Below are 23,651 nucleotides of genomic sequence, written 5' to 3'. Positions count from 1 at the left end.
TCCAACAGCACAAAAACAAACAAACAAAAAAACCACTCAGACAAAAAACTAGAAACAACCTAAATGTTTATCAGTAGGGAACAGTTAAATAAGTTATCATGCTTCCATACAGTAGAATACAATATAAGGCCCACTGAAATACTGAGATGGACCTGCATGTGCCTGGCAAGAAAATTCCCTGAGACACCTGTGCTAATGAAAAAAACTGGCTGCAGAACAACATGAAGAGCATGACCCTGTTGATGGGTTTGACATACAAAAGTGCCCACGTAAGCAAATGCACATAAAGGAGACCAGGACACAGTCCCCACACTGTGACCACCGCTGCCCCTGGGAGAGAGAATGGAAGAGGAAACAGGGTGAAGGGATTTTTCACATTTTTTGCATATACTTGTATAAACTTGCTTTAAAAGACAAAATAAAATAAAAAAAATTCAGCACATACAACTACCTCAGACAGTTTGTTAGAAGATTTTATTGTGACAACATAAGTTAAATGGACATTGAAAAGTTGTATACAAATGTTAGGTATAAAGTGTTTTTATTGTTTAAAAAGAAGAGGTGCTCGTCTGTTGATCTGAAATTTTCACTCTTCTAACTTACTTAAATCAAGTGTATTCTCCTTAAATTGGCAGATTTCACATACCATCTCCAGACAATTGTATCACAGATAGGAAACTGGGTCTTTCCATCCAAATACAATATTTATACCATCAAAAAGAGTGAATAACAGAGGAATATTTAAGTATTACATGTAGGTGCTTTCAGGAATGGGAAGAAAAGGAGCTTACCTGTTTGGTTTATTTCAATTCGAGAACCATTAGTTATTTTGTCCAACAGCCTTATGAAGCTGGCTTCAAAATCTGTGGGGAGAAAAGAAAACCGATTGGCCTCATGCTAGGTCACCATTTCCAGAGCACATCCCATTCAAGTACTGCAGTGCAGGGTAGGTTACTTCCTGCATCATACCTGGGTTCTTCTCAGGACCTGGGTGGCTCACTGGCTAAGGAATCTGAAGCAGTTGAAAAGCACTGACTAGCATATATATGTTTAGTAGAACTATTAGAAACAACTCAGTTTTCGTATTTCACCAAAAAATAGCAATTCTACCAGCAATCTAATGGGATATTAATTTTAGCAGAATAACACCCACCTGTCCTCCTGACCTCAGGAGTGTGTGCCAAATAAGGGAGAAAGAACAGAAAGTAGGAAAGAGTTTTAAACTCAAATTCTTACTTGCTGCAGAACACCTGACAAGGAAAATTAAATCGAGGACCACCCTTCAGTCTCAGAGGCAGTAAGAGGTTACCGTCTCTCCCATTCAACAAAGCATCCCTGGCTCCTTTCCTCTATCGTTTACTGATCTAGAAGCTATCTAATCAGTTCAGTTTTTAATTTTATTACAAAGGTGCCTGAATATACAGTATTACTGCCACCTTTTTTTAATGCATGAAAAAAGACTGGAAGAAAAAATACAAAGTGTTAGTTTCTCTTCATAGTAGGATTTTATAAGAATTTAGTCTTATTATTTAAATTTTAATGTGTAAATTTGCTTCAATTACTTTTATGAATAAATTGTTATCTAGAATATAAAAGCTGGTTATTCTTTACAAGGTGGGGGAGGGTAGATTTTAAATGTGAAATATGGGAAGAGGTAGAGTGAAGACTCAGGATTAAACATCCTCTGTCCTCCTCGGTAGATTTTACACACACACACACACACACACACACACACACACACACACACACACACACACACACACACACAGGCTTTAGCTTCAACCTCCCTCCCATGAACGGGGACAAGGAAGACCAAGTCTTCTGCACTGAAGGCATGGTGACTGCCTGACGCTTTCAGGCAGTTCCTAGTCCTACAATAGACTAGTAGAGTTTGAGAGCACAGACCTTGGAAGTCACCTAAACTGATCCCAAAGGGTGAAGCAGATCGACTAAGCAATTCCCATCTACCTGCTCTGTTACTTAACACTGTCCCATAACTCCTGTCATAGCAGATTCTGCAATCTGTACAAAGAGCACTGGGCCAGAAGTCAGAGAAACTCCCTTAAGTCCTGAAACAAGGCATAATGGCTAATAACAGCAGCTGTGTATTAATGCTTACCTATGTAATCCTTATAACCAGTAAGCAGGAAGTGTTTCCCATTTTACAGAAGGCTGAGGCCCAAGAATGCCCTCTAGCTTGCCCTGGTTAAACAACTGGCAAGTGGCAGAGCCAGGATTTGAACCCAAGCCTGCCCTTCTCCAAAGTCCATGCTCTGAACCACACCATAACTCAGTTTAATCCCTCAGAGTCAACCTCTTCCTCTAGAAAATTATGGTACCTTTCAACTGTAGGCAATGATTTAACTGAAGGACCCTGCAGATGATTTAATAAGTTCCCAGTCTACATTTATTTTTAATGAAATTAGAACAGAATAAACAATATCAGAGTTACATAGTAAGGGTGCTGTTTATGAAATTTTAGTCTCAGTTTTACATATACTTGTATGTGTATTAGGTTGTGGTATAAGTAGCAACACAAAAGTTCAAAAGTAACTCAACTACAAAATCGAACTAGAAATGCTTTCTATGGTCTTTTTATATAGAATATTCTACGTTTTTAAAAAGTAGGCATCATCTATATAACACAATGCCATTTTCTACTTATGTTTACAGAAAATGCAAGGTATTCTGCACAAAAAAGGAAAACTCTTGATTTGCTCAAGCTTTCACAGTGCCTAAATGGGAGACAGGAGCAAGCATTTATGAATAAAGCCGAAGATTATCAACTCCATAGCTTTTACAGATTAGGAAAGAAAAGAAAACAAAACTACTTTAGAAGTAGTTTTTTTGGGCTGTTTTTTTTTTTTCTTTTTGTAATCCACAGGGGCTCTTGAGCATGAACACAATTAAAAATGCCCAGCAGAGGAACATGAGTAGGAAGAGAATGGGCACCTAAACAGACCTCCAGGCAGGACCATCCCCTGGTCACAGTAAACAGGTTCTTCAGAAGCAGTACTTCAAAGAACCAACACAGAGCTAGTTCCAGAATCCTGGTAACAGTGAAGATATAGCTGCATCACCTGGTATGAAAAAGATCTCAAGTTCACCTAATAAGAGTCAGACTGAAGTGTCTAACTTCATTAAGACAAGATGTATAGGATTCCTTGCCCCTTCACTTCTTCAAGACTGCTCCTAAGAGTACAGAACGTCAGATATCTATAACAACATTAGGGGGAAAAATCCCCAAAATAAGCACAGGCACAATTTTACTGGATGGTTTAGGAATACATAATTAGGTTACACAGCTAGAAAGAGAATCAACATGAAGACCATAATGGTCAGGAGACTGGCTACCATTAGGGGCATGGAAGGGAGTGGTGAATGAAAGAGGCACACAGGTGTGCACAATGTTCTATTTCTTGACCTGGATGGGATCACACAGATGTTCATTTTATAATCCTATAAGACTAGTTTTATGTCTTATGAATTTTTTATGTTATTGTATTTCATATTTTAAACAAATCTGTACTATCAGGACCATCAGTTTCGGGATTTTTTAAAATACTAACTCCCATACCTACTGCCCTCCCCGCTTCCCTAGCCCCCAAAGAAGTGAACGCATCATTTCTTTAAAGGGGCTGGTAACTTCTAGAAGACTTAGTGGTGGTCATCAACCCGACCCATTCCTCACTAAGAAAGGCAAAACCATGTCTCCAAGAAGGGGAACAAGAGAAGGAATACAATCTAAAGATCTATACTCTATAACAAGATCTATACTTTAAAAACAAGGATTTTTTTTAAAAAAAAAATCTCAATAAGCAGTTTCACTTAAAAGTATTGTAACGCAACTCAAATTCTAGAAATATTAGTCTGCTTAAATAAATTATGACACATCTACATACCAGAACACTCTGCTGCTATAAAATTAATAAGTATTTTTTAATATACTGATATGAAACATCTCCATAGTATACTGAGTGGAAAAAAGTAAGATGCAGATGGTCTTTGCAAAAGGAAAAAGTGTGTACTTGCTTATTTATGGGAAAAACAGCCCTGAAAAGAAACACAACAAACCAACGACACTGTTTGCTTCACAGGGAAAGAAGATTGGGAAAGAGACAGACAGACAAACAGAGACAGACTTTGTAAACCATTTTGTTCCCTTTGAATTTCATGTCATGTGTACGCATTTTTAAAAAATACATAAAAATTAAATTGAAAAATACAAATAAAGGTATTATAACAATTTAAAGAGCCAATAAACAATGCTCTCATTAAATAGCCTATGAAAGATATTTATAATACAATATAGCCATTATTTTTTTAAACTGCTTAATTACATAGGGAAATGTTCACACTATATTAAGGAAAAAAATTTTAAGGGATATATACAGTGTGACTTCAATTTCGTTAGAGATAACTAAAAGGTAAGACAGCAAACTATTACCACGTGAAATTAGGAGTCATTATTTTCATCATTAAATCCAAAAAGGTAGAAATTACATATACCCAAGTCTCAGAATAAATTAAAAGATGTCTGCTCACTTGAAAATAAGGTACATATAAAAAATTTACGTATTTTATGTAATTATGCATAATGTGATAGATAATAAATTATATTTTAACTTAAAGAAATATTTACATAACATCTTTCCTAAATTATGAATAGGTCAAGAAAAATATATTAAAGAGACATATCAATTTTATCAAAATATATGGGGGTCTACAAAAGAAAAACTTACCACTGTAAACACTTTAGTAATTAAGAAAAAGAAAAGCAAGAGAACAATGAACTGAGATTTTAGAAATGGAACAAAATTTCAAGCTAAAAAATAAATGACAATAATAATCTCAAAAGAAGAGATAAACAAAATGGAAAACATAGCAGAAAAAAGCTAATTCATTGAAAAAAATACAACACAAATCAATATCCTCATTCATTTGTAAAAGGAAAGAAAATGTGAATTAATAAAATAAAAAATATAATTAATACAAAAGATTGAAAGCTTTTATGGTAGACTATTCTCTATTATTTACTGACACATTTGGAATTAAAATGGATGGTTATGTAAAAAGATAACAAATCAAAACCGATAAAACAAATTTTAAAACAGGCACAAAAAGATAAACCCAAAACAAAGGGAATGCGAAAATTTATCAAGTAATAAACAGAAAAGAGCACTGATGAAGTTATTTAAACATAGGTAGAGGAGCTTCCCTGGTGGTGCAGTGGTTGGGAGTCTGCCTGCCGATGCGGGGGACAAGGGTTCGTGCCCTGGTCCGGGAGGGTCCCACATGCCGCGGAGCCGCTGGGCCCGTCGGCCATGGCTGCTGAGCCTGCGTGTCTGGAGCCTGTGCTCCGCAGCGGGAGAGGCCGCAACAGTGAGAGGCCCACATACCGCAAAAAAACAAACAAAGAAAAAAAAAAAACATAGAGTACATAAATTGTGACGTATTAATAAAATGTAGTATCATGACACAGCAATGTAAATCCACAAACTATCGCTGCGACAACAAAGATGCATCTCACAGAAACAATACAGAATTAAAGCCAGACACACACAAAATACGTACTCTATGACTCCACCTATATAAACCATGGTTAATATTTTAGGAACCTAATCTATGGTGTAAAAAGTCAATTTAATGTTTATGCTGGGGATGGGAGGAAATGGTGTGACTGGAAGCAAGCATGAGAGGGGTTTTGTGGGTTGCTGGTCTTGTTTTATTTCTTGACATGCATAATGGCTACCTGGGTATATCCACTTAGTCATAATTCATCAATTCATTAAGCTTGTGCACTTTTCTTAATGTGTAGTATAATTTGATAAGTTTATTTTAAAAAATCAAGTTCAAAGTAATAACATCTTTTAAAATATGAGAAAAGCAAAGAAACCCAATCATCTCTCAAATTTACCATGATATTAGAAATGTGATTAAATATACCTCAAAAAAACACAGTGTCACTACAAGGAAGAAATAACAATTGAGGGAGAGGCTATCTTACCAATTAAGCAAAAGGATTTCACACACTTTGATTTGACCCCACATTCCCATTTTTTATTTTAAAGCATAATTTTTGACCTGCCAATTCCACATCTAGAACTCTATCCCACAGAAATAGAAATATGCTAGACTACTGCACAAAAATTTTTTTTACTGCTGCTTTACGTATAATAACCATCACTGAAGGTTACTTTTTTGCCCCATACCTTCAAATTTTCCTAGATATTTTATTTTGCTTATGTAAAAACCTGTAAAAGAAGTGAACTCAACAAAGGGCAACTTATTTCTCTGATTTATGCTGTTTTTACCACCTTCAAGTTTCCTATTTGTATCCAATATCTTCAGTTCTAGTCCTTTCCTTTCTCTAACCTAACCTTTCTCTAACCCTAAAGCACTAGAGTATTTCCTCCACCTCAGGAAATTACTAAAGATGCAGCAGGACATTACACAATAATAAAAGGGCCAATCCACCAAGAAGACAGAGCAAGCCTAAATGCACCAAACAACGAAGGTGCAAAATATATAAAACTAAAACTGTTCAAACTGAAAGGAGAACTCAACAATGCCATCAACCAACAGAATCCAATCAACATTTATAGAACACCCAACTCACAACAGCAGAATATACATTCTTTCCAAGAGCCTATGGAACATACATGAAGATAGACCAAATCTTGGGCCATTAAAAAATATCAACAAATTTAAAGTAATTGAAATGAATACAGAGCATGTTCTCCAAACATAATGAAATCAAACTGAAATCAATAACAAAATGGTAACTGGAAAATATACCCACACTTGGAAGTTAAACAACACACTTATAAATAATCCATGGATCAAAGAGGAAGTCTTTTTTTTTTTTTTTTTTTTTGTGGTACGCGGGCCTCTCACTGTTGTGGCCTCTCCCATTGTGGAGCACAGGCTCCAGACGCGCAGGCTCAGCGGCCATGGCTCACGGACCCAGCCACTCCACGGCATGTGGGATCTTCCCGGACCGGGGCACGAACCCATGTCCCCTGCATCGGCAGGTGGACTCTCAACCACTGCGCCACCAGGGAAGCCCTCAAAGAGGAAGTCTTAAAGGCAAGAAAAAACACACTGAACTGAATGAAAATTAAAACATGACATATTAAAATTTGTGGGAGACAGCTAAACCAGTCTTGAGAGGGAAGTTTATTGCACTAAATGCCTACATTAGAAAAGAGAAAAGGTTTCCAATAATCTGTCTCACTCAACTTAGAAAAAGTACAAAATAAATCCAAAGGAAGTGAAGGAAATAATAAAAATAGCAGAAACAGATGAAATTGAAAACAGAAAAATAGAGAAAAATCAGTGAAACAGATGGCTCTTTAAAAAGATAAATAACATGACAAACCTCTAGCAAGACTGAAAAAAAAAAAGACACAAATCAACATGAGGAAACAGGGAATATCACTACAGATCCTGCAGACATCAAAAGGATAATAAGGGAATACTATGAACTCTACATATATAAAACAATTTAGATGAAATGAACCACTTCTCCAAAAAACACAAACTACCACAACTCATCAAATGAAATGGATAATTTAAATAGCCCTATCACCATTCAGGAAATTGAAAGCATATTTTTTAAAACTCCCCAAAAAGATATCTCTAGGCCTTTATAGTTTCATTGGAGAATTCTACCAAATGTTTAAAGCACTAAAATCAATTCTACACAATCTCTTTTAGAAGACCAAAAGGAAACTGTTTCCAATTCATTTGAAGCTAGTATTATTATAGTTTAAAATACCAAAACCAGACAAAGACAGTACAAAACAGAAAACTACAAATCAGTATAACTTATGAATATATACCCAAAAATCTTTAACAAAATGTTAGCAAATAAAATCCAGCAATATAGAAAAAGAATTACACACCATGAACAAGTGGGGTTTATTCCAGGAATGCAAGGCTGCTTCAATATTTGAAAATCAATCCATGCAATATACCATATTAACAGACTAAAGAAGAACAATCACATGATCACATCAATTGGCGCAGAAAAAGCATTTGACAAAATACAACACTCATTCACATACACACACACACACACACACACACACACACACACACAAATCTTAGAAAAATAGGAATAGAAGAGAGTTTCAACTTGATAAAAAAAACATCGAAAAAAATATACAGCTAACATTATACTTTGTGGCAAAACAGTGGACACTTTCTCCTTAGGATAGGGAACAAGGTAAGGAAGCTTGCCCTCATTACATTTATTTAACATAGTCCTAGAAGTCCTACCCACTGCAGTAAGGGGGAAATAAAAGGCATAAAGTTCAGAAAAGAAGAAATAAAACTGTTCCTATTTGCAGATGACATGACTGTTTACATAAAAAAATCCCAAAGAATCTAACAACAACAACAGCAAAAACACACACTTAGAACTTTTAAGTAGGGGACTTCCCTGGTGGCACAGTGGTTGAGAATCTGCTTGCCAATGCAGGGGACACAGGTTTGATCCCTGGTCCAGGAAGATCCCACATGCCATGGAGCAACTAAGCCCGTGTGCCACAACTACTGAGCCCATGCGCTACAACTACTGAAGCCTGCACTCCTAGAGCCCACGCTCCACAACAAGAGAAGCCATCACAATGAGAAGCCCGCACACTGCAACAAAGAGTATCCCCTGCTCGCCACAACTACAGAAAGCCTGCACGCAGCAACAAAGACCCAATGCAGCCCCCCAAAAAATGAACTTGTAAGTAAATTCAGCAAGGTTGCAGGATACAAGACAAACATCCAAAAAAAATGAATTGTATTTCTATATACTACCAATAAACACATGGAGACCAAAATTTAAAATTAGATACCCTTTACAATTGCTCAAAAAAGTTGAGCAATTGTAAAGTAAATTACAAAAGTAAATTAACTCAAAAAAGTTAATTTACATTTAGGTGTAAATTAACAAAACATGTACAGGACTTATATGCTAAAAACTACACAATGGTGATGAAAGAAAACAAAGATCTAAATAAATGGAGAGATATACTATGTTTATGAATTGGAAGACTCAAATACAGTAAAGATGGTAACTCTCCCTAAGTTATCATATAGGTTTAACACAGCTCCTGTCAAATCCTAACAAGATTTTTTTGTATAGATGAAGACAAGATTATTCTAAACTTTATATGAAAAGGCAAAGGAACTAGAATAGCTAAAACAATCATGAAAAATAAGAATAAAGTTGGAGGGATCAGCCTACCCAAATTCAAAATTTATTATATACATATAGTAATCAAGACAGTTGTGGTACTGACAAAGGGATAGACATATAGATCAGTGGAACAGAACAGAGAATCCAGAAAGAGACCCACACAGTATGCCCAACTGGTTTTTTACAAAGGTGCAAAAGTGATTAAATGGAAGAAAGATAGCCATTTCCACAAAGGGTGCTAGAGCAGTTGGACATCCATAGGCAAAAAAAAATGAACATCAACCTAAGTTTTAAACCTCATACAAAAAAAATTAACTTAAATATAAAATGTAAAACTATAAAACTTTTAGGAAAAAAAAGAAAACCTTCAGGATCTAGGGCTAGGCAAACAGTTCTTAACACCAAAAGCACAAGCAATAAAAGAAAACTTTGATAAATTCTATTTCATTAAAACTTTCCCTCTGCAAAAGACCATGTTAAGAGAATAAAAAGACAAGCCATAGAGTGGGATAAAATACTAGGAAACCACATATTTGACAAAGGACTAGAATATGTAAAGAACTCTCAAAACCTAACAGAAAAAGAAAACAATCTTACTAGAAAATGGCAAAAGACATGAAAAGTTGTTTAATATCATTAGCCATCAGGAATATGCAAATTAAACGAGAAGACGGCAGTATACACTAATCAGAATGGCTAAAATTAAAAATAGTGACAACACCAAATGCTGGCAAGAATGCAGAGAAACTGAATCATGCCTACATTGCTGGTAGGAATATAAAATCTCCACTTATCATTAGTATAGTAGTCAGGCCTCCCCCAATTCTAGTTATCAACAACTTTGAGTCCCAAACAATACTGAAATAAAGTATAGGTGCATCCTTGTGGTATAACAAGAAATGTATTTGGTCTTTGTTCCTGGCACAGAGCTCCTAAAACCCCTGAAAGCTCCAGAGCCACAGGAGTCTCTTTTAAGTTATTCATATACAGAGGCCCTTTTGAGCACACCTGACTTTATGCTATGAGTTGACTTAGGGTGGAGCCCCTAGACAGCCTCAGGATGGGGCCAATCACCAGAAAAACCAAATGATTAGAGGATTAGAACTTTCAGTCCTACTCACTGACTTCTGCGGGGGTGGGGGGGTGTCAAGGTGTGCCTAGAGATTAAGCCCTATAAAAACTCTTGAACAAGGAGAGAACTTCCAGGTTGGTTAAAAAAAAAAAAAAAAAAAATCCACATTCTGGGAGAGTAACAAAACCCCATTCCACAATAACAGAAGCTCCTATTTCAGGACTCTTCTGGACCTGGCCCTATGTACCTCTTCATCTGGCTGTTCATCTGTATCTTTTATAATATCCTTTATTGTAAACTGGTAAATGTAAGTAAATGTTTCCCTGAGCTTCGTGAAACATAATTTTAGCAAAATATGAGATCCCAGGAGGCGGTCTGGGAAACCAGAGGTATGAGTGACCTGGACTTACGACTGCGACTTGTGACTGGCACCTGAGGGGGTGGAGGGCAGTCTTGTGGGATTGAGCCCTTAACCTGTGGGATTTGATGCTATCACCACCGAGACAGTGTCAGAATTGAGTTAAATTTGTAGCACACCAGTGAACATCCACTGAGAATTGGAGAATTACTTGGTGTGGTGAGAAAAACCCACACATCTGGTGTCAGAAGTATTGAAAGTAGAGGATAAAAATAGTTTTCCCTTACAATCCTCCTTTTAGAAGATCCAATTTATGAACAGCCAGATTTATCCCCAAAACAATGTATCAGTTTGCCAAAAGATATTTTACCTTTAAGGATCTCTGTGTGGCACATTTTAAAGGATTCTTTTCATTAAAATTCCACTTACCCCTCCTTTTTCAGAATCTCATCTGCTTAAGACCAAATAACTCCTCTCTCCAGTTTCACAGCGAGGCTTAGTCATGTGACCTACTCAGGGACTTGGGTAGCAGCAGTCCCGCGTCCTAACTGATAAACCAGGGCTCTTGCCCAAGTCCATCATTTCTGTATTCCCACTTTAAAAAATTATCATTCTTGTGGAATTCTTTCCATATGGACCTCACCTTATCCAGAAAATGTTAACTCAACTGAACCCTGCAAGATACAGCCCTCATGAAACCCAGAAACAGAAGCACTTTGGACAGCTGCTTTATAATCTGAGGAACACTCAAGTCCACCAAGCAGTCAGATGGGAGAACAGGCCTTCCAGGCTGGAGCTGGCTGCCGTCTGTTTCCAGCTCTGTCACTGACTGGATATTCAACTTCACCAGCTATCTTACTTAACTATGTCTTGCCTTTTTTACCTTCAGTAAAACAGCAACAAAAAAAATTTTATTTCGTCCTCACTGATGGAAAGAGTCTAATGAGACAATATAATCCTTCATGTTCCTCAAGAGTGAAGTAAAAATTACACATGTGGCTGCATAATTAATAAAAACCATTCCAGGATCATCTTTCTTTGGGATTCAAATTCTTCTCATTCTTTACAATTCCTCTTTCAAAGGAAGCAGTTTTATTTAAGAGATTAACAAATCTGTCAGAAGTCACAGAGTCTGACCTGTGTCTCATCCCCTTCTGAATCCTCATGCAGTTTTCTTAGTACCTCATGCTGCTATTCCCAACCATTAGGGATACAAGGAAAAGAAAAAGGTTAATAATTAAGTCTAGTAGACCAGGGTTTTTCAACATCAGCACTGATATTTTGGACAGAATACTTCTTTGTGTGGGGAGCTGTCCAGTGCACTGTAGGATGTTTAGTGGCATCCCTGGGCTCCACCCACTAGGTGCCAGGAGCAGCCTCCCAGTTGTGACAACCAAAAATGTCTCCAAACACTGCCAAATATCCCCTGGGGAACAAAACTGCCCCTGGTTAAGAACCACTACATTATACATATAACACACAAATATTTGGAAGCCATCACCTAAAAGGAAACCTTTAGACTGAAAAGAAAACAGAAAAGACGTAATTCTCTTTAAATATTTGAAAAGTTTCCATATAGAAGCAGGAAAAGATTTCAAATATCAGAGAATAGAACTATACCAGTGGACAGAAGCTACATAATAATAAAATCAGCTCACATCTATTCTTCCTACACGCCAGGCACTGTTGAGTACACTTTCAAATATTATTTAATCGTCACAATAACCCTCTGAAGTCAGTAGTATTGGCCCCACTTTACAGATGAAAAACTGAGGCTCAGGAGGTCCAACAGATAATAGCAAAAGCAGAACCCCATCTCAAACTGAGATCTAACTGAGCTCAAGCTCTTAACTCCCAAGCTACTATGACCATAACAAATGAAGATTTTACCTCCACATAATAAAGAAAATGAAGAACTTTTTGACTTAAAAGCTGTTTCTTTCACCAACAATGATTCCTGCAGCCACCATCTCAATCCTATCCGTTCAGATCAGAAAATCCATAGAGCTTTCCTTCATAACCTCAGGGGAAGCCTCTGCTCTAACTCTGCTGAGCCCCTTTACAACTTCCTACTTCAAAGTACTCAGGCTACTGTCTCAGCTCTTCCTTAGAAAGCTCCTCAAGAGTGCGGCAACTAGCTTCTCTCATTTACAACTCCACAAAGCCTTGCACATGCTGGGGCTCAATAAACCTTTTCTGAATGACTGTTCCAGAGGTACCACCCCCACCCTCCAAAGCTCACACCAGAGGGGATATTTAAGCAAGCACCTTCAGGAGATATAATTCTTGCACTTGAGCTGAAGATTTTTTTGCAAATGCTGAGTTTTTTCCAACTCTCAGAATCTGAGTCAGGAAGAGTCAGAAAGGAATATGACAGATAAGACAGTCCGTTGGCTACATGTCCAATCAAGCTACCACAGACTCGTTTGACTATGATCACATATCATGTGTCAGGGGCTACATGTATTTATGTATATGTGTGCATGTATATACACTTATACTTACACTTGGGTATGTATACAAAGATACATATATATGTCTATGAACGCCTGTATATACGTATACCTCAGTTCCCTCTTTAGAAATTAAGCAAATGTCTATAGTGTTCCTGAGGCCTTGAATCCAGCCAAGGAAGTCTAAATTAGGAGTCTCTTTTTTCCCCCTAGTATATTAATAAGGTAAGGCAAATAAGGCTATACACAGTATTCCTCATAAAATACCAGCACATGTGCCAACCAGTACTACCTTCCCCAGGTACCAGAGTCTGGAATCTTTTCAGGAAAATGCCAAGTGGCCAAGCCCCGTTCATGTGTGTGGCAGTGAAGAGATGCTCATGAACAGTGCACGGGGGAGAAAGGAAAACATCACTAAATTGTATCTTATGGGCACTATATTTCCATTAGAAATTGCAGGTCTCCAGGCTAAAGTACTTCTATTTCTCTTTTTTAAAAAAAGCTATTCCCAGTGTTCCACAGAAGTAGAAGCCTGTCTTCTTACCACAACCAGCTAGTGGTGAGTTCTCTAGGCTAATTTAGGGGTGAAGGGGAGAGTTGGCTGGGAAGGCCAGAGAGTAGAGCAGTCAAGCAATTGCTTTGCCCAAGGGCCAGACTCAAAATAAAGGCAAGGAATGTTGAGAGGAAGAGCACCTGGCATAAACCATGCTAGGGGTCCCTCAACTTCTTCAGTGTTTTTGAGCAGTACAGTGAGGGCAGTAACAATCATGCACCAAAACAAGCCTTTGTTACTGTCACCTGGTTCCTCTCCATGGTACAGAGGTTCATCTGATTCTTTCCTTCCTAATCTTCTATCTCCATCAATGACATGGCATTTTCCGCTTATGTGCAACCAATCACCATTCAAGAGAAGCAGAAATGTAACCATCCAGAAGGTGCATTCAGACTGATGATGAAATAGGCTGGCCACCTTGTACAGGAGCCAGTGCAAAATTAAACACATCAACAGGGCCCAGAAAGCTTTGAGGACCAACCACAAACCCTCTCCTCCTTCAATTTGCAGATAGGTTTTTCCTTTTTTTTGTTGAACTGATTTTCCCAATTTGGGATAACCAGACAGAAGCTTTTAAATATATGAGTCATTTCAGGGGGCCAGTTGAAACTCGGAGACAAATCAACTTCATATAGGTTTAAATGGGGCCTTATTTTTCATCTATCCACCTTCGCAGGGCAAAAAGAGAACTTGGAAGCCTATAGTTTAGCACTTGTCACCAATCCTTTACTAAAGTCCAGGCAATTAGGCCCATGATTGTTAAAATTTTATCTCAAAGCTCCTGTCCTGCACAAATCAGTCACAGCCACTGCTGAAAAAAAACACATAATTTTAAAAGATTCTTTAATCCACACCCAAGGAGATGTGTGGGGGCTGCCGAGAAATCATGACGACAGGGACAGCCGGTGGTGTCCAAGGGGGCAGCTGCTTCTGAGACCTGTTTGGGGACGGGACAAAACCAACCAGTGGTACTTTTCTCTCCAAATTTCTTTCCATCTTTACATCTGCCGATTCACCACATTTCGGTCCAACAAACTGTTTTTCTCCATTGCGAGGTTTACAGCGAGAGCAAGAGGGACTCAAGACAAGCGAGGGGGCGATGTCTGGGATATGTTGCAACACGTAAGGCTGAAAAACGTGTAGCTGTTTACTACCAGCTCCCGGGAGACGCCGAGCGCCGAGCGCAGAAGAGCTCAGCCCCTGGTGCGCGGCCCCGCCTCCCACACAGCCTCCTGCGCGTTCGTTCGGGTGTGGGGGCGACACGCAATGAGCCCTCCCCAACGTGCCCCGGAGGCTCCTTGTGCGCCGGCCCCCAGGGCATCAGCTAGGTCTCCCTTCGCGCCCCACGCCCACGCTGCGCGCTGCCCGCCCCGGAGTTACCTCGGAGGCCGGGGTTGTCGTCTCTGGCCCGAATCTTTCGGATTTTGACAGGGCGCCCGCTCAGAGTAGACAGGACCAGACGCTGGCGCAAGAAGTTGCAGCCCGCGTAGCTGAGGGAGTGCGCCTGGGTCGCCATGTGCACGCCCTCTGCAACGGCGCGGGCGGCCGGGGCGAGGCGACTTTGGACGGGCGCGGGTATCGCGGCGACGGCGGCGACGGCGACAGCGGCAGTGGCGGCCCGGGCTCCCTCCCGCAGCCCCGCAGCCCCAGGCGCGTCCACGTGGTTTGGAACAGGAAGGGAGAGAGACGATACACCGGGTCAGAGGGGAGTGGGGCGGAGCCGGTGACCGCCTCTCCGCCTCCCGGCCCGGCTGGGGGCGGACCCCGCACCGGGCCGCTCCGCTATTGGCTGGTGCAGGATCAGGGCGGTGCCCGGGGCGCACCGCTATAGGCCTGCACTGGGGCTAGGCGGTGCCTGGGCCACGCTACCATTGGCCTGCGCTGGCGCTGGGCGGTGCCCGGGCCCCGGCAACAGCGCTTGGCTGGAGGAGCGCGGGACGGGGGAGCGGCCTGGGAGCGGAGGCGATGGAGCACGCCTTCCCCACCAGTTTCCGCGGGGTCTTTCCCCGCGTGGGGGCAAGGGGAGGCGGTGGACTGGGTTTGAGTTTCTCCTACATGCCCGGTACTTAGCCACACTACTTACGGCAACCTCTGGGATGTGTATGCTATTAGCTCCCCCGCCTTTTTCTTAATAGAAGAGAAAACAGGATTGGCGCGCTTTACCCTGTTTCAGACACCGTGCTGAGCGCGCAGCCGGCCCTATGCCCTCGCGCCCGCTGTAATCCTGAGAGGTAGTGCCATTCCCGCCCTACACTTGGGGAAAGACTCGAGGAACATTGCAAGGCTGGCAGTGGCAGCATGCACAGGAACCAAAGTCTTCCGACACCAGGCCATTACTTATGAGACACCAAGCTTTGCCCTTTTCACATCAGTGGCTTCCCTTTACAGCCACTGTGCTTTTTGCCAAGTCAGGTCCTCCCATTTTGCATGCCTCAAAATGGATAGTTGTAATAAATTACACACACACACACACGCACACACAGGTCTTCCCTCTTTCCCATCCTCTTCTAATCTTGCACACCAAAAGCTTCCCAAAGATTGGATTATGTCACTCCTCTGCTCAACAACCTTCAAAGATAACGCAGTTATCTATAAAATGATTACAAACTTGGGAGTCCAATACCATAATACGGTTGGTTTGTAGCGATTCTTGGACAATGTCACCAGATTATGAGTTCCAGAACACATGGGGGAAGAGGGGGTTCTGGAAGGGGTCAGAGCTTGAGTAAGATTAAAGAAGGTGGCTAGCGTTATGTGGGTAAGACTCAGTTATGAGGAACCACTGGAAGGTCTGAACTCCTATAGGGTGACAGGTTATTAGAGGTGTATGTTGAGTTTAACAGAATCAGCCCTGAAGTTCATTGAGGGAGGTGGGTAATCCATGCACATTATTGCCATTTCTTGAGACTTCTTTTAGGAAGTTGACAGTATTGAAAACTCCAGGACCTCTGAGGGCCTCCCTTGAATCCTGCTGTGGAGGATGCCAAAGCAAGGAAAAGAACCATCACACCAGGAGTGTATGTTTTGAATATCATCTCATCTTAATTACTCAACAACCTTAAAAAACAACTAATATCTTCTGTAGCAACCCCTGTCTGTGCCCTGTTCATATCCCTTCAGCTCTTACTATTTTCAGTGCAAACGTGCTTAATTATCCTCCAACAGCACCTAGATCTCTTTGTCTGAGGGTTTTTCCCACCTGTATGGAACTCAGCAGGGCAAAGGTGCTGGGGAATTAATGCCCCGCCCCCCCCCCCAGAGTCCTCAACCAATGGCTGATGGGAGTTGATGTATAAATATCCCAGCGCCCTTAAACTTTGAGTGAGATAGCTCTGAGACATAGATTCTACAGCGTTTCCCGAGGGACCTTCAGAGATTTTAATCTTCAGTTGCCTACAGCAGGGGTCCCCAACGCCGGTAGCGGTCCGAGACCCATTACTAACAGGGCCGCACAGCAGGAGGTGAGCGGCAGGCGAGCAAGCAAAGCTTCATCTGCCGCTCCGCGCCGCTCGCATTACTGCCTGCACCATCCCGCTCCCACCATCCCCCGTGGAAAAATTGTCTTCCACGAAACCGGTCCCTGGTGCCAAAAATGTTGGTGAGCGCTGGTCTACAGGGGTTACTTGCTTAAGTACCTTTTACTGGCTTCCTTCCCTTCCCCGTATCCTTCCTAGCTCCCTTCTGATATTTCGTGGGATTAATTCTCAAATAAACTACTTTCACTCAAATTATTGCCTCAGGGTCTTCTTCTGGGCACCTCCAATATAAGTTCTGATTTTTAATATTTGAGAACTGAGGTTCAGAGAGAATAAATGACTTGTTTAAAGTGACATCACTAATAAATGGCAGAACCAGAATAAAAACTTTGTCTGCCTCTCTGTCACTGTCTGTCTGTCTCTGTCATCTCATATCTTTGGAACCCTGAACCTCTAATAAGAAGTCTGGCTACCATGAAGCTGCCATGCCAGAGAGACCACAAAGATTTAGTGCCAGCTGTTCCAGCTGACAGCATCAGCTGCCAGACATGGGAGTGAGGAAGCCTTCAGATGATTCCAGTCCCCAGCCAGCCTCTGACAAGTCTTTGGTGTCACCCTAGCTGACACCATATGGAGCACAGATAAGCTATCCTCACTGAGGCCTGCCCAAATTGAGCTAAATAAATGATTGTTACTATTTTAAGCTATGGGTTCAGGGGTAGTTTGTTACACAGTAATAGATAATGAAACTACATATCCCCGAATCCCCTTCCCTGCATAATTCTGGGTTAGCAAACCACAAGAAACATCTTGCATGAGATTTCAAAGGCAAACTTGAAGTCACAGCCACATTTTTTATGTTTGAAAGGTCACTGCAGGGTACCAGGCTGTCTTGCAGCTCACGTAGCTACCTTGTTGGCATGGAGCAGCAGCCAGGCCCAAAGCTCCTCCAGCTTCCACCTGATCCTACTTAGCAACTCCGATTCCTAGGCCAGCTGCGTATCTACCTCCATGACAAAGGACACCATCTTCTGCTGGTCACTCCCATCACTGGAGTCAGAGGCTTGGAGTCAGTGAGAGACTGATGCAAGTTCCAGCTCATCCTGCTGACTTTGGGCTCTATCACCAGGCGCAAAGACGACAGCCTCATACAGACTGTGAAACCAGCCCTCACAATAGCATAAGGTCAGATCCCTACAATAAACCTCTAGTGAGTGGTTCTGCTTTTTTTTTTTTTTTTTTTTTTTTTTTTTTTGCGGTACGCGGGCCTCTCACTGTTGTAGCCTCTCCCGTTGTAAAGGACAGGGTCCGGACACGCAGGCTCAGCGGCCATGGCTCACGGGCCCAGCCGCTCCGCGGCATGTGGGATCTTCCCAGATCGGGGAATGAATCCATGTCTCCTGCATCGGCAGGCGGACTCTCAACCACTGCGCCACCAGGGAAGCCCGGTTCTGCTTTTCTGTTTGAACCCTGACTAGTGCACAAGCCATTACTGAAAACCTACTGAAATTAAGGCTCTATGCTAAAGGCTTTACACACATGATCTCATTTGGTCCTCACACCAACTACTTCAAAAGTTGGGTTGTAAGTACATAGGGGTTTATAATACAGTTCTCTCTACTTTTGTTTATTTTCAAAATCATCCATTACAATTTTTTAAATCTGCTTATAGATTTTTCTTTCACACTAAATGATAAATGACATATACTTTGCTTTGTAATCACTTCCACAAATACTTGCACTTTAATAATGATAAAAGTGTGCTTGGCTCAGTAGTGGATTTGGGGGCCAGAGTAGAAACAGATTCTTCCCAGTCCATTAAGAAAGTTACTCAGCATCACACTTCTACCCACTCTGCTATCTCATCATCTCCTTTATTCAAATCATAATGGTTCAATGGGTTTTTTCTCACCTCAACCTGGAACTAATGCTTACACCACTCCAATTTTAGGATGAATGTTTGTGTCCTGTGCTCCTCCTTTGAGCTCCCACAATAACTATTCACAAGTACATTTCTGCATATATATCGTCCTTTTTTAAATTATTTATTTATTTATTTATTTTTGGCTGTGTTGGGTCTTTGTTGCTGCACATGGACTTTCTCTAGTTGCGGCGAGCCGGGGCTACTCTGTTGCATTGTGCAGGCTTCTCATTGTGCTGGCTTCTGTTGTTGCAGAGCACGGGCTCGATGCACAGGCTTCAGTAGTTGTGGCACGCGGGCTTCAATAGCTGTGGCTTGCAGGCTCTAGAGCGCAGGCTCAGTAGTTGTGGCACACGGGCCTAGCTGCTCCGCGGCATGTGGGATCTTCCCAGACCAGGGCTCGAACCCGTGTCACCTGCATTGGCAGGCAGATTCTTAACCACTGTGCCACCAGGGAAGCCTCCATATATATCCCCTTATAACCTCTTGAAACCTGTTTATGTGGCAGCCTACCTAACAATACTTTGTGATCCAGTGAGTGTGAGGACTGTGTCCTATCACTTAAAGCAGAAATCGTCTTATCATTGTATGCCCAGTGCTTAGCACCTAGTAGGTGTTTAATAAGTGTGACTATAATTAATTCTAGTTTAGTAAGTGTGACTATAATTAAAACACACATGGCTAGCCTAAATCAATAAACTCAAACTGTCTAAAACAATGGTTCTCAAACTTTATCATGCAACAAAACTGCCTGGAGGGCTTGTTAAAACACATATTGCTAGGCCTCATCCCCAGAGTTTCTTCAGTACATCTGGGGTAGGGCCTGAGATTTTACATTTCTAACAAATTCCCAGGTGATGTTGATGCTTCTGGCCTAAGGATCACACTTTGAGAAAATTTAAAAAAAAGGGGGGGGGGGTGGAATTCCCTGGTGGTCCAGTGGTTAGGACTCCACACTTACACTGCAGGGGGTACAGGTTCGATTCCCTGGTTGGGAACTAAGATCCCACAAGCCATGCAGCACGGCCAAAAAAAAAAAAAAGACGTACGCTTACATACACAGAATGGGAGTCCCAGAAGGAGAGCAGAGAGAGACAGCGACAGAAAGAATATGTGGGCAAAACTTCCGAAGTTTGATGAAATGCATAAATCTACACATCCAAATAGTTAAAGTCACTACTTTAGAAGTTGAAGTTTTATTAGAAGTGGAGACTCCAGACGAGAACCCAGTCCTGGCTGACACCTTGATGAGAACTTTGTGAGGCTGTGAAGCACAGAACCCAACTAAATCATGCCTGAACTCCTGACCCACAGGAACTGTGAGATAATTAGTATGCATTCAAGCCACTGAGTTTGTGGTAATTTGTTACACAGCTTTGTAAAATTACTACACTGGGGCTTCCCTGGTGGTGCAGTGGTTGAGAATCTGCCTGCTAATGCAGGGGACACGGGTTCAAGCCCTGGTCTGGGAAGATCCCACATGCCGTGGAGCAACTAGGCCCGTGAGCCATAACTACTGAGCCTGCGCGTCTGGAGCCTGTGCTCCGCAACAAGAGAGGCCGTGATAGTGAGAGGCCCCTGCACCGCGATGAAGAGTGGCCCCAGCTTGCCACAACTAGAGAAAGCCCTTGCACAGAAATGAAGACCCAACACAGCAAAAATAAATAAATTAATAAACTCCTACCCCCAACATCTTAAAAAAATAAATAAATAAAAGGTGAGCAGGTGGACCTAGAGACCCCCAGGCCCCTGTCCATCTCCAGAGTCCTACGACTTTAAAAAAAAAAAAAATTACTACACTGGTTTTCAAACCCAGGTCTGTCTGGCTTCCAAAGTCTGTGTTCTCTCTCCTACACCTGATTAAACGTCTTGTGAAAGGTGTTAACCGAGGAGTTGATGGAGGTGATAGACTTTCCAAGTTTCAAGAAACACAAGTCATATGGTCCAGCCTCTCTATGACAAACAGATGCCCCTCTCCCAAGGGAACATCAAAGAACAGTGGTCCCAAACCTTTTCAGCACCAGGGACTGGTTTCGTGGAAGACAATTTTTCCACGGACCGGGGGTGGAGGGTGGTTTTGGAATGATTCGAGTGTATTACATTTATTGTACACTTTATTTCTATTATTATTACATTGTAATATATAATGAAATAATTATACAACTCACCATAATGCAAAATCAGTGGGAGCCCTGAGCTTGTTTTCACTTGCCACTTACTGATAGGGTTTTTATATGAGTCTGCAAGCAACTGATTTATTATACTCTCTGTGCAGTCAAACCTCTCTGCTAATGATAATCTATATTTGCAGCCACTCCCCAGCCCTAGCATCACAGCCTCAGCTCCACCTCAGATCATCAGGCATTAGATTCTCCTAAGGAGCACGCAACCTAGATCCCTCGCATGCGCAGTTCACAGGAGGGTTCGCCCTCCTAGGAGAATCTAATGCGGCCGCTGATCTGACAGGAGGCGGAGCTCAGGTGATAATGCGAGTGATGGGGAGTGGCTGTAAATACAGGTGAAGCTGCGCTCGCTCACCCGCCGCTCACCTCCTGCCGTGCGGCCCGGGCTCCTAACAGGCCACAGACCAGACCAGTCCGTGGCCCAGGGGTCGTGGACCCCTGTCTAAGAAGGTTGGGACATAAGACAACAGGTTGGGAACTATAAGACAACACCCTGAGTCCCATTTATATTTATATGATGACTAGGGACAACCATAACTAACACTTTTAAAGATGCTTATAATTCTCAGAGACACCCTGATTGTGATATTTAACCTCTGTTTTTCTATAATTGTGAAGAGTTAAAACACTGATAAAAGCTGAAAAAGTTTCTGTGCTTGTTTCAGAGCCTTTGGGAGAGGAGCAGGGCGGGGGACCTCAGTCTTGTTTCACAATCATAAACTCTCTTCATTGACTGTGAGAGTGAAAGAGAAGTGGATGATCGGCAGGTGATAAACAATCACAGCAGAATTTTTAAGGCACCAGCTGCCAATCCTTTTTTTGTGTGTTTTTGTTTTTGTTTTCTGGCCACATCACATGGCATGTGGGATCTTAGTTCCCCAACTAGGGATCAAACCCATGCCCCCTGCAGCAGAAGCACGGAGTCTTAACCACTGGACTGCCAGAGAAGTCCCACAAGTTGCCAATCTTGAAGCCATCATATCATAATTATTAAATATTAGGATTTATAACTATGAAACTTCAAATGTTAATTGACGCCTAATACACAAATGTGGCATTGTTACATAAATGATACATTCCTGATTTTCTAGGACTGTCTTAAGTTCCTATATTTTATTCACTATCTCCATCAAATAACACTCATCACTCAACAAATCACATGTTCCAATATTTGATTCAGAACCATCTTTCACTGTCACAGACAGTGAAAGACATCTTTCACAGACATCTTTCACTGTCTTAAAAATGCTTAACGGGTTTCCCTGGTGGTGCAGTGGTTGAGAGTCCCTCTGCCGATGCAGGGGACATGGGTTCGTGCCCCGGTCTGGGAAGATCCCACATGCCGCGGAGCGGCTGGGCCCGTGAGCCATGGCCGCTGAGCCTGCACGTCCGGAGCCTGTGCTCCGCAACGGGAGAGGCCACAACAGTGAGAGGCCCGTGTACCGCAAAAAAAAAAAAACAGTGCTTAACCATAAAAAGGAGTGTATTGATTCATTAAAAGTTAAAGGGTATCCAAATGTCCATTAACTGATGAATGAATAAACAAAATAGAGTATATCCATAGTGGAATATTATTCAGCCATAAAAAGGAATGAAACACTAATACATGCTACATCATGGATGAACCTTGAAAACATTATGCCAAGTGAAAGAAGCTATACACATACACACACACACATTTTGTATAATTCCATTTAAATTAAGTGTCCAAAACAGGCAAATCTATAGAGACAGAAAGTGCATTAGATGGAGACAAACATGGTCATTAGAAAATCCAGACTCATGTTCTACCAGTTTGGCAAACCCACTATGAATAAGCCACCTCTTTCCCAGCAGCATCAGCAAATGTGGAGTAGAGCATTCACTGGCCCTGCTTGGATCACATACTCATTTCTGAACCGACCACAGTTGTCTGGAGGAGTATGGTGCTCTGATTGGCCAAATCTGAGTCACATTCTCATCTCCTTTGTACAAAAAGTAGTATCAGTGTCTCTCAAATTACAAGAATGGAGCAAGAGGGAGGAGTGGCTCCCCTAAGGAAAATTAAAGTTCTGTTATCACAAGAGGTAACAGATGATAGATAGGCAAAAACAATACATGACAACTTCACCAAACCCACGCAAAGCCCAAGAGTCTCATTACCTAGAATCTCTTCATGACTTTGTGGAGTTAAAACTTCACAATATGTGGATATTTTCCCAACTCAATTCAATTCCATAAAAATTTATCTAACACCTACTAGAGTGCCAAGGTTGGCCATGCCAAGAAATGTAAAAGGATACAGGATAAAGGTCTAAGAATGTAGAGATGAGAAAGACTCAGACCCTGTTTCCAGGATATTCACAGCCTAATCTATTGATTCTTGACTTTATTGTACAAAAAATTCACCTGGGGCTCTTATTAAAAAATTCATACTCCTGGGCCACAATCTAAGATTTT

General features: G+C 41.5%; 1 protein-coding gene across 4 annotated transcripts in view; it reads right to left on the bottom strand.

Annotated features, from left to right (window-relative positions):
* LOC137227817 (tyrosine-protein kinase JAK2) overlaps positions 1 to 23,651 on the bottom strand; it is a 375,133-nt gene that overhangs the window by 329,893 nt on the left and 21,589 nt on the right. Inside the window, exons 1-2 of one of the 4 annotated variants that reach the window (XM_067744302.1) lie at positions 15,013 to 15,316; positions 792 to 863 (exon numbers count right to left, since the gene is read on the bottom strand). In XM_067744302.1, coding sequence (XP_067600403.1) covers positions 792 to 863; positions 15,013 to 15,148 — 208 coding nt within the window. In that variant the 5' untranslated portion in view covers positions 15,149 to 15,316. Of the gene's footprint in view, positions 1 to 791; positions 864 to 15,012; positions 15,317 to 23,651 lie in introns of those variants that run through there. The other 3 variants (XM_067744295.1, XM_067744297.1, XM_067744296.1) reach the window with 3 other exon arrangements.

This window comes from Pseudorca crassidens, chromosome 7, assembly GCF_039906515.1.
Source record: "Pseudorca crassidens isolate mPseCra1 chromosome 7, mPseCra1.hap1, whole genome shotgun sequence".
Classification (NCBI taxonomy): domain Eukaryota; kingdom Metazoa; phylum Chordata; class Mammalia; order Artiodactyla; family Delphinidae; genus Pseudorca; species Pseudorca crassidens.
The sequence above is the reverse complement of the archived record's forward strand: the minus strand, read 5'-3'. Positions and strand labels throughout refer to the sequence as shown.